The sequence below is a fragment of the Heloderma suspectum genome, chromosome 4, assembly GCF_057233095.1.
Source record: "Heloderma suspectum isolate Gila_16-S chromosome 4, 16-S_ref, whole genome shotgun sequence".
Taxonomy (NCBI): Eukaryota; Metazoa; Chordata; class Lepidosauria; order Squamata; family Helodermatidae; genus Heloderma; species Heloderma suspectum.
In genome coordinates this window covers 310834282-310846617 of record NC_139461.1, presented here as the reverse complement: position 1 = coordinate 310846617, position 12336 = coordinate 310834282, and the positions used below count along the sequence as shown (strand labels likewise).

General features: G+C 42.4%; 1 protein-coding gene across 1 annotated transcript in view; it reads right to left on the bottom strand.

Moving 5' to 3' along the window:
* Positions 1-606: 606 nt before the first annotated feature.
* The window catches only part of RAD21L1 (RAD21 cohesin complex component like 1), a 58136-nt gene continuing 46406 nt past the window's right edge, over positions 607-12336 (bottom strand). Inside the window, exons 13-15 of the mRNA XM_084848437.1 lie at positions 5067-5159; positions 3428-3505; positions 607-2245 (exon numbers count right to left, since the gene is read on the bottom strand). Of these exons, the coding sequence (XP_084704563.1) occupies positions 2057-2245; positions 3428-3505; positions 5067-5159 (360 nt within the window). The 3' untranslated portion in view covers positions 607-2056. The remainder of the gene's footprint in view (positions 2246-3427; positions 3506-5066; positions 5160-12336) is intronic.

Sequence of the window (12336 nt, the reverse complement as noted above, 5' to 3'; positions counted from 1 at the left end):
AACCTCCGTTTGTGAACTTGGTCCAGAAAGATGGCTTAGGGGGCAATCCTATGCATGTTTAGACAGAAAAAAAGCCCTACAACTCCCAGCCAGCCATGGGCATGCTGGGAGATGTGGGACTTTTTTCTGTCTAAACATGCATAGGATTGCACCCTAACAAATATTTTAAATAAATAAATTGTATCAGTCCCAATTCTTTCAAGGGGCTTGGGCAGGAGAAGTTCCTGGCGCATAGGGCCCATTGTCACCATATGCCCTCTAGTAATTTAATTGCATGGCAAACTGGATGTGATAAAGATGAGCAGACCTGTTCATTTAATCCATATTGTGGTAACCCATAGCCCTTGGCCGCCCTCTTTGTGGCCCTCAGAGCCCTGTCTACTTTCCCAACAAGAAGGTAAGCTGGAGAATTGAGCAACCCCACTGCATGCCTCTTTGGATCTAAAACCTGGACTCCAATCCCCCTGCATTGTGTGTTACTTGGGCAATACCAGGTATAAACAGCCATCATGTCTAGCCTGGCCCTCGAAATTTTGTATCCTAAACATGATAACGTTCTTGCTAAGTTCTCCACCCTAGTATACATTCCACAATTTTAAGACTTCTCATGTCAAAAATCATACATTTAATTAAGTAAATGAGTCAGAACGTCTTAGAAAACAGGGAGAAGTAAAAACAAATAAAAGCACTGAATTTTACTATTTGTTTTAAATAGAACACATAATTTAAACAAGTCATAAACTATTTTATAAGAGTTTTAGCCAGAAAATTGAAATTATAGAACCATCGCTGCTTGTGTGTGCGCGCGTGTGCACTTTTTTGTTTACTTTTTTCGCTGTTCCAGGTTCATCTCTGGTCAAAAACATTTTGCCACTTTTTGTAGTTCTTCAAAAAACTGCAAAACCTGTTTGACCAGTGATGACAGATGAGTGACAAAAGAAATCAGTCTCTATATCATAGTCAACAATGGCTCTATCATGCCACGTTCAACTTGCTTAAAAACATCACCTGCTTACATAATCTTAGGATGTGCCTGGATGGTAGCTTATCTTCCTCATGTTTCACTTTCTCTAGTACACAGCAAGGGGTGGTATGAGGAAGCAGGTAACACTCCTCCTGGAACACCCCCAGGCCACCAATGCAAAGCCAATATAGTGGATGCTCAGGCATGGGGCCAGTGTGGGGGATTTGTGGAGAACTGCATCCACTGTGAAAATGCATCTAATCCTTGAATTAAGCAGGATACAGACTTATCCTAAGAAGACTAATATTGCACACTATATGCAATACTGTAACTAAAAATTTAAGTTAAAAATCTAATAAATAGATTGGTCTAGAAGACCACAAGTGTACAGGATTCCCATTCTTGCTATGAAAGTGTGCCCTGAGTATGTGCTAGTTTGTTTCTTCATAGCTAGCTACATTAGCTAATTATGTGAATAATGCATAAAGAACAGAAAATAGCCAAACTATAAGATGGGAAACAAATCGTCGGTCTCTTGCAATTACCAAATGAGGATGGTGTGAGAGTGGAGCATGGAGGGTGGATGGATCTACGACAGGGAGTGTAAAAAGATACTCTTATTACGTACATTTCTGAAAATTATTTGAAAACTTTAATAAAATATAAATAGCAAAAAAGTGTGGTATTCAGTTCATCAGATGGATTGATTAAACATTGCAGCCCTAAATGTTTCGTTGTAGCAATAAACTCTAATAAATAAACTAGTTTCCAAACTATTCTATCCTCTATGAAAACAGGGATAACTAGGTAACCAATGAAAAATATTATGGTTCAATACTTTAAAAAATAGGATTTCTACTAATTTGCAACTCAAACTCTAGATAGGCTTGTTGAGCAGATTTTTTAATGATAAACTATTTCTACACTGTCTGTTTGCTCTTATATTTAAGGAATTAATATGCAGACATATTCAGTAGTAGTCACTGTTTGATTCAGATGCAGATATAAGGCTTCTCTCTAGAACTTTTGTAAAATGTAGAGTTCAGTTTTCAATCACACCCGCCAATGTTTAAAAGGAGACCATTCTAGCCTTCAGAGAGTATAGAACCTTGGACCCACCGTCACTATAATATCAGCATAGGGAGCAGCCTGAGCCACTTCAACAGCTTGCTGCTTCTTTAGAACAAGCAAGCTGTAGAATTTGGTTGCAACTTCTCTACTGTTGTTCTTCCTACAGAGGGCCATAAAACTGAAAGACTTTGCTCCTGTCTGGTCATTGTGCTGCACAGGGGAACAAAAGAGGAGAAAAAAGAGACAGAAACATTGTGAATTTTACATGCGAAGATGACAGTGAGCAGTCATATGATAAAGGTTACACTTTAGGTCATTATATTTGTAGCAATCTTTGTTGGAAGGAATTGGGATAGAGACATAAGAGTCCTGCTAGTTCATGTCAAAGGCCTATCTGGTCCAGCATCTAATTTCCAACAAATGCCAACCAGATGCTCTGGGAAGCCCACAAGTAGGACATGAGGTCAACTGCCCTTTCCTGCAGTTGTCCCCTAGCAACTGGGTCCTGTTGGTTGTTCTTCTACTTTCCATTCATCCCTACACTCATCACTTCATATACATAGACAGACATAACCATTCACACCCTATGCAATACACCCATTTGCTGGGGAGGATTCTAGCCTGCTGCTCATCATGGAACACTTTGCACACACAATGAAGCCACACAGCCTGCAGCTCCTCCCAAGAAGCTCATACAGGAGACAGAGGCTGATCTATGCTGAGGGAAGGAAGCATCAATCTCTCTCCAGCAATGGCATGGAGCAGCCTGTCCCTTTACACTGTCACCAGTACTGAGGGGCAAAGCTGTGTGTGTGGGGCACACCCTTCCCCTAGCCTGCAATGGTGGTGCTCCTGACAGGGATTCTGGACACAGTGCCTCTTTATACACTGTATGCTCAGGGGAGTGTCACTTCCATGGGTTGCTTGGTTTACATTTCAAGATTGCACATGCATCCCAAAGCAGGGCAACACTGCAAAGAGACAAAAGCTAGAAACTGTTATTTATATATAGGACATTGATCTAACAGTGCAAGGATATGGGCTTCGGGGCATTTTAACAATTTCTCCTTATACTGAAATGTGGATGCATCTTGATTTCATTGATTTATGCATAACTGCTCTATCACAAACAATCAGGATACAGCAATTACATAATAAGTATTCATTTTATTTACTTTTTGGCAGACACAGGGTCATCATAAGAACATAAGAAGAACCATGCTGGATCAGACCAAGGGTCCATCTAGTCCAGCATTCTGTTCATACAGTGGCCAACCAGCTGCCCCAGTAGGAAGCTCGCAAGCAGAACACAAGTGCAACAGCACCCTCCCGCCCATGTTCCCCAGCAACTGGTGTACGTAGACATACAAAAAGCATCTTAAGACATCTTACCCGGAAAGTATTTAACAACTCTAGAATTCTCTTACTCCTCCTTGTTTCTTCATTGTCTAGATCACTCCCTCGATGTTCCTACATTGTAGATTAACGCAACTAATTATTTATACTGTCCACCCAACCAAAGATTAAACGAAGAATGGTCATACTCTTTAAAACTGATATATTTCACAGATGCTCCCAGAAAACTCCTGCCCATTTGTCTCTTTAAGAACTTAAGAAGAACCATCCTGGATCAGACCACAGTCCTATCTAGTCCAGCATTCTGTTCACACAGTGGCCTGTGGGAAGCCCCAAAACAGGATGTAAGTGCAATAGCACACATCTGCTTATGTTCCCAGCAACTAGTATGGAGAGGCACACTGCCTGCAGTACAGGAAGTAACATAAAGCCATCATACCTAGTAGCCATTGATAGCCTTATCCTTCATTCATCTTAGTGTCAGGGAAATTTTACCATGGACTACTACTCAATATAATTCATTTCACAAATAAGAATGTGTGGGTAAGTTAACAATACCTTAATATGGTTGCTTAAAAGTGTCAGTAAAACTGTACATACACATTTACAAAATCAGTCATTATTTACATAATCATTGTAAATATATCCTATTTTTCTTAAAGGGTTTAAAACCAATGCAGCGTACAACAAAAACATAAAAAACAAAAATATCAACCAACAACCAATGGTACAAATAATAGTACAAAATCAATAATTCATATTACAAATTCAGCAGAAAACTCATGAAACAAAGCAGCAGAAAGCAAATCCACAACAACAAAAAACACACATATCCAGAAAACACACCTTTTTGCAACTCCAGGTTTTAAATTGGCACATAAAGAACCATAGTGTTGGAGCCTGATGGGCCCCATTGGGGAGGGCATTTCACAGGGTTGGCACCTCATCTAAAAAGCCCCAGTTCCTAGTAGACACCTGCCAAATTTCAGTCAGCAAAGGCATATGGAGCAGGGTCACCAATGGTGGACATAGCACATAAGGGAGTACACAAGGGGAAAGGCAGTTCTTAAGGTATTCAGACTCCAGGTATCCCAGGGGCCTTAGAATAGATTGGAAATCCCCCTCTGAAGTCAGAGACAGAGCTCTGATCTTGGAGCTCCCTCCCTGGCCCCATGGAAAGATCCATGTTCCTCTCCAACATCAGAGCTCCAAAGTTGGTGAAGGGGGAAAGGGGAAAGATCAGGGGCCTGGTGTGGATGAAGCAGGGAAGGCTCTGGATCTGCAGAATCCAAAGCTCACAGAGCCCTTGACCATGATTGTGACCAGGTCAGAAATTTAGATCAGCTTTGGAGCTGGTCGGATTTATTTCCCTCCTATTACAATTGTTTTGCAAGTATTTCCCTCCTATTGAAAATTGTTTTGGAAAAAAAGAACCTGGGAGGCAGAGCAGTGAATGCTGCTCCTCCTTCCCTTGAGCACTGGTAAAGCATTGGGTCAGAGCATTCCAATGCCATCTATAGGACTGTCCTGCCCAAGGCAGGAACCAGCAGTCTGAGTGAGCCCGGAAACAAACAGGCAACCAGTGCTGATCATACAAGATCAGGATATTATGCTCTGGTGGACCAATGAAAAGGTTTTCTAACAAGTGAAGTATTGAATAAGTCATTAGACATACGTTTTCCACTGCAGTTTGCTCACTCTCAGGGTCTTGTCTTACAGAGGAGTCGAGTAAAGAACCGTCAGACAAAGCCGACACTAAGACAGCTTCCTGTTTTTAGAAATAGTGAAAAAAAAGCCATCAGTGTCTTAGCAAACAAAATTTAGTTCTTGGTTACGTTCTTTTTGCCCATATGCTCATTACTCAGCAGCAGATGAATAATTAAGGCTAGATAGTACTTCTGTGTTTAATTTTATGGTCTCAAAGCTTTTTAGACAAGTTCATTGCTTAAATGGGAGATGCAGAAGGTTAACTGCTGAATTTATTAGACTTTCATGTCAGAACAGTAATTTGGTTAAATAATTGCACAAAAATATTTTTTTCATTATAAAAACTTAAGTATATCATAGAATCATAGAATAGTAGGGTTGGAAGGGGCCCACAAGGCCATCGAGTCCAACCCCCTGCTCAATGCAGGAATCCAAGTCAGAGCATCCCTGACAAATGGCTGTCCAGCCTCGTCTTGAAGGCCTCCAGTGTGGGAGGCTTTGCCCTTCTTCCTTTGCCCTTTTTTCCAAGAACTGTTCCTTCCAGCATTATCCTATGCATATCTATTCAGAAGTAAGTCCAACTGAGTTCAGTGGGTCTTAATCCCAGGTTAATGTGTATAGGACTGCAACCTTAAAAGCTAATACTGTTTTACAAGGGGAGGGGCTGTCATTGGACCAGGGTACGTATACAGGTTTAGCGACCTGGCTGAGGTAGTAGAAAGGGAGCCCTGTCAGAAGACAACTCTAAAAATAAGCATGAATGAGGAACTGAAAGTGCCAAAGAAAATTTTTTTAGGAAAAAAGTGGAAAGGGATGGGAAGGAAAATAAGATCTCAACTAACAGCATACTGTGCAGGATGTAACTTCTCTTGTAGTATGCAACATATGGTCATTCTAGCTAAAATACCTGATTATGGTGTGTAATTAATAGCTGACACATCGTAAAACAGAGAGACTCATTGACAAAGCATTTTGTTAAGCCATAAAAGCAACTAAGACAAGATCCCTACAAAATCAAAAGATTTGAGTGTGGATGTCTGTCAGCACCACATTAAGGAACTCTGAGCTCACAGATTCCCAGCATATGGCAGAGTTGCATGTTACTGGTGGACTTTAGGATAATCTTTTTCATAATAGTTTAAGAGTGGGGAGGAGAGATGTGTAGAGTGCAGACCCCATTCACCCCACCCCTGTCAGATAGGAAGGAGTTTCAGGGTGGCATGGAATTGTGAAGAACCTAAGTACAGGTTTGCCTATCTCAGGGGAAACTTGGCACCGACATCCTTTACCACTATCTTGCTGATCTATCACAGGAATTCTGAGTGAAGGAGCATCTCTACACCAGCTTAAAATCCCTCATTTAAAAAGGGGCTTTCTGCTTCCGTTTTAAATGCAAGATCACGACGGACTTCCCTTACATGTGCTTCCTTCCCCCCACTTTCCCCCTCCTTTCCTACCCCTTATCTGAGTCTTCCATATGTTTCATTATACAGCCGCTAGATGGAGCTGTGTCTAGCTCATCTTATTGAGGGTTTTCCTGTTTTCACAGAACTCAAGTGGAACTTAAGTGCTGTAATTTGATAAAAGATCTCTGATCTTAAAAAAAATGGAATAAAGGTCATTTAGTGTGGGAGATGCCCTGAAGGTTAGCGACGTCATCTAAAGGACCCACAAACTTCCGTGAGTAGCCAATCTCAATAGCAGGATAAAAGCTCTGTGTGAAGAAGCCCAAGGTAACTGGCATCGGGTAACAGGGAGCTGGTGGAGGGGGGACGTCCTCATGGGGGCAGTGTTTCTCATTGTGTTTGTCACAGCCAGCTTCCACCTGCAAAAGTAGGTCTGTCTCCCAAACAGCTGCTGGGTCTGGGATGGTTTTGATGCCAGATGTTCCAGCTAGCCAGGAATTTGCTTGTCTTCCAAATTCTGTGGAAGGTGAAAGAAACTTTGCCTAAGATGCACTATATGGAAAGAATGAGAAATGGCGGGGCTTGCTATTCTGCAGAGGAGGGCTCAGCACATTCATGTTGGCTGTTTCTTTCCTTCCAATTAAAAAAGTCAGGAAGAGTAGAGAGCCATCAGGCTAATAAAATAAAGTAAAATAAAAATGAAGGCATTACTGTGTGGCTTCCTGGAACTACGCAGAAACTTTGCTTTCCTGTCAGAAAGCAGAGCTCAAACTGGGAGGCTTCACACCTCCTCTTCTGATGAGAAGAATCTATTTGACTGGCCCTACCTTCAGAGTCCCCTTCATGGATCACTGCCTTGTTGTGGCGAAGGGGCTTGCGTAACTCAGTGAAGCCATAAGCTATGCCGTGCAGGGCCACCCAAGACGGACAGATCATGGCAGAGAGTTCTGACAAAATGTGGTCCACTGGAGAAGGAAATGGCAACCCACTCCAGTATTCTTGCCAAGAAAACCCCATGGAACGTATCACAAGGCTAAAAGATATGACGCCGGAAGATGAGCCCCTCAGGTCGGAAGGTGTCCAATATGCTACTGGGGAAGAGCAGAGGGTATTTCCAAGTAGCGCCAGAAAGAGTGAAGCGGCTGGGCCAAAGCCGAAAGGACACTCAGCTGTGGATGTGTCTGGTGGTGAAAAGAAAATCCGATGCTGTAAAGAACAATATTGTTTAGGAACCTGGAATGTCAGATCAATGAATCAAGGTAAGCTGGAGGTGGTCAAACATGAGATGGCAAGATTGAACATCGACATCTTGGGAATCAGCGAACTAAAATGGACAGGCATGGGCGAATTTAATTCAGGTGACCATCATATCTACTATTGTGGGCAAGAATCCCTTAGAAGAAATGGAGTAGCACTCATAGTCAATAAAAGGGTGGGAAAAGCAGTACTGGGGTACAATCTCAAAAACGATAGAATGATCTCAGTACGAATCCAAGGCAAACCATTCAACATCACAGTAATTCAAGTCTATGCCCCAACCACTGATGCCGAAGAAGCTGAGGTTGATCGGTTCTATGAAGACCTACAACACCTTCTAGAACTAACACCAAAAAAAGATGTCCTCTTCATCATAGGGGATTGGAATGCTAAAGTAGGAAGTCAAGAAATCACCGGGATAACAGGCAGGCATGGCCTTGGTGTACAAAATGAAGCAGGACAAAAGCTAATAGAGTTTTGCCAAGAGAACATGCTGATCATAGCAAACACTCTTTTCCAACAGCACAAGAGGCGACTCTACACATGGACGTCACCAGATGGTCAATATCGAAATCAGATTGATTATGTCCTTTGCAGCCAAAGATGGAGAAGCTCCATACAGTCAGTAAAAACAAGACCTGGAGCTGACTGTGGCTCAGATCATGAGCTGCTTCTTGCAAAATTTCGGCTTAAATTGAAGAACGTCGGGAAAACCACTAAACCGTTCAGGTATGACCTAAATCATATCCCTGATGAATATACAGTGGAGGTGAGGAATAGATTTCAGGGATTAGACCTGATAGACAGAGTGCCTGAGGAACTATGGACGGAGGTCCGTAACATTGTTCAGGAGGCAGCACTGAAATCCATCCCAAAGAAAAAGAAATGCAAGAAAGCCAAGTGGCTGTCTGAGGACGCTTTACAAGTAGCTCACGAAAGAAGGGAAGCGAAAAGCAAGGGAGAAAGGGGAAGATATACCCAACTGAATGCAGAGTTCCAGAGAATAGCAAGGAGAGACAAGAAGGCCTTCTTAAATGAACAATGCAAAGAAATCGAGGAAAACAACAGAATGGGAAAGACTAGAGATCTCTTCAAGAAAATTGGAGATCTCAAGGGAACGTTTTGTGCAAAGACGGGCATGATAAAGGACAAAGAAGGCAGGGATTGCCTTCTATTGAGATTGGCTACTCACGGAAGTTTGTGGGTCCTTTAGATGACGTCGCTAACCTAACAGAAGCAGATGAGATTAAGAAGAGGTGGCAAGAATACACAGAAGAACTATACAGGAAAGATCTGAATGTCCCTGATAGCCATGATAGTGCGGTCACTGAACTTGAGCCGGACATCCTCGAGAGTGAAGTCAAGTGGGCCTTAGGAAGCATTAGTAACAACAAAGCTAGCGGAGATGACAGTATTCCAGCCGAGCTATTTAAAATCCTAAAAGATGATGCTGTTAAAGTGCTGCATTCAATATGCCAACAAATCTGGAACACTCAACAGTGGCCACAAGACTGGAAAAGGTCAGTTTACATTCCAATTCCAAAGAAGGGCAACGCCAAAGAGTGTTCAAACTACCGCACAATTGCGCTCATTTCACATGCCAGCAAGGTGATGCTCAAAATCCTACAAGCTAGGCTTCAGCAGTATGCGAACCGAGAACTACCGGAAGTACAAGCAGGGTTTCGAAGAGGCAGAGGAACTAGAGATCAAATCGCCAACATTCGCTGCATCATGGAGAAAGCAAGAGAATTCCAGAAAAACGTCTATTTCTGCTTCATTGACTACGCTAAAGCCTTTGATTGTGTGGATCACAACAAACTGTGGCAAATTCTTAAAGTGATGGGAGTACCAGACCACCTTACCTGTCTCCTGAGAAACCTGTACGAGGGTCAAGAAGCAACAGTAAGAACCAGACATGGAACAACCGATTGGTTCAATATTGGGAAAGGAGTACGACAAGGCTGCATATTGTCACCCTGCTTATTTAACTTATATGCAGAGTACATCATGAGAAATGCCGGGTTGGATGAATCACAGGTCGGAATTAAGATTGCCGGGAGAATTATCAACAACCTCCGATATGCAGACGATACCACCCTAATGGCAGAAAGCAAAGAGGATCTCAAGAGCCTCTTGTTGAGGGTGAAAGAGGAGAGTGCAAAAGCTGGTTTGAAACTCAACATTAAAAAAACTAAGATCATGGCATCTGGCCCCATCACTTCCTGGCATATAGAAGGGGAAGAAATGGAAGCAGTGACAGATTTTACTTTCTTGGGCTCCAAGATCACCGCAGACGGTGACTGTAGCCATGAAATTAAAAGACGCTTGCTCCTTGGGAGGAAAGCTATGGCAAACCTAGACAGCATAGTAAGAAGCAGAGACATCACCTTGCCGACAAAGGTCCGTCTAATCAAAGCTATGGTTTTCCCAGTAGTAATGTATGGCTGTGAGAGCTGGACTATAAGGAAGGCTGAGCGCCGAAGAATTGATGCTTTCGAACTGTGGTGCTGGAGAAGACTCTTACGAGTGCCCTGGACTGCAAGGAGGTCAAATCAGTCCATCCTAAAGGAAATCAACCCTGAGTGCTCATTGGAAGGACAGATACTGAAGCTGAAGCTGAAATATTTTGGCCACCTAATGCGAAGAGAAAACTCCCTGGAAAAGACCCTGATGCTGGGAAAGACTGAAGGCAAAAGGAGAAGGGGACGGCAGAGGATGAGATGGCTAGATAGCATCACAGATGCAATGAATATGAACTTGAGCACGCTCCGGGAGAGAGCGCAGGACAGGAAGGCCTGGCGTACTATGGTCCATGGGGTCACGAAGAGTCGGACACGACTGAACGACTGAACAACAACAACAACAACCTTCAGAGTCAGAGGAGGAGTTAACCCTTTTCTGCTTGTTCAGTTGGTAGCAGAACAGAAAATAAAGGGCTTTTCTATATGAGGCTTTTATTGTGCAGATGTCATTCCTCACTCACAGTTTTTAGGGGTGTTTTAGATGATGTTGTGACCCTGCAGTTTCACTTCTGTTTTTTAAAAGTATTTTTGTGGTATTTTCTGGGTACAGAAAATGAAGTATTTTTTATCCCCAAACAAAGTGCAAGTCTCCACTAGTGTAATTGTGTTATTCTGCTATACCACAGTGCCACCTAGAGGTTATGTAGTATGGAAAAGCAGGAAAGGAAAAGCTCTTCGTGTAGAGATACAGTCTCAGTTCTGTGATGAAACCGGAAGTACAGCAAGTTAATAGCCTTGTCTAGAAAAGCGCAAAGATTACTCAGGCACATGCTTTCCTTTACTGTTTGGCTAAGAAGGGAGTAGTACCAGCCAGGGCACCCAAAATGTGCATGGTTCTAGACGGTCTGTTGTTTAAGGCCATTCCAAGATGGCCTTGATCACATGGCTTCTATGCCACCCCAAACTTTAGCTGCTCTAGTCAAGCTACACATTTGGCAGGCATTAGGAAATCAAAGAGAAAAGTGGGTGGGGGTGGGGGGCAGAGAGAGAGAGAGAGAGCACTCCCAGTCCTGCCTCTTTTTAAAAAATACCTAAACCTTCCTTACTAAGGAGATTATCTTTGCACACCTCCAGGGCCCTGGGCCAGTCAGAAATGACATAATGCACTGGAGCTGGGTAACCATATTTCTGCCAGTTTTATATATTGTAAAGCTTTGTCAGTTGGGAATCCCTGGATTGCTATAAAGGATCCACAAGCTTACTCTCTTGTGTGTGACAGACAGGGATAACAAAGGAAATGCATGGTATGTACAGACTAGTTAAGGGGCCTCCTAAATTGAATTTGGGCACTATAAAATGGTAGTAGCCACATCAAGCAGAATCAGAATTATCACAAATAAAACATATGATGCGACACCATGGGTGCTTCCAGATGGAGGGCTCCTAGTGCTAACAATCAGAAGTCATTGTGCAGATATTTCATCTTCCCTAACAGATTTTCTGGCAAGAAAAAAGATGGAAGAAGTGGTGGGAAACCATGGAAGGGCTACACATTCAGAATTATATCATCTGGACCTGCTATAAAATTTCATGAAGAGGCAGTGCGACTGCACAATAAAAGCCTTGTCTGGAAGCATCTCACTATGTGTTTTCCTGTCTCTGTCTCACTCAGTTTATGTTTTAACTGCTGACCTCATCACCTTGGTTGATTGTTTTATATTGTTATTTTTATGAAATTGTAATTTTCAAATGTTTTAAGCCACCCTCAGTGGTGCTTTTGCATCAGAAGGGTGGGATAGGTATGTATGTATGTATGTATGTATAAATAAATGGCTACCTGTAGTGAGAAAACTTGTCATGCTGTGTCACATATTATGTTATATTAGAAGTTACAAAGAAACTGGGAGAAAGAAACACAGAGTGGTGTCAGCTTTGCAGTTTTTGTAACTCACTTGTAGCATTGAGTGTCCTATAATCACAGTATTCAAACATGTGGCACATGGCTTTGCGTCCTTTCTTGGCCTTCTTATTGGTTAAAGAGCTAAAGTATCAGGAAGGGGTTTCCTTTTATCTTGAAGCTGAATTAAATATCACAGGGATCTAAAATTCCACC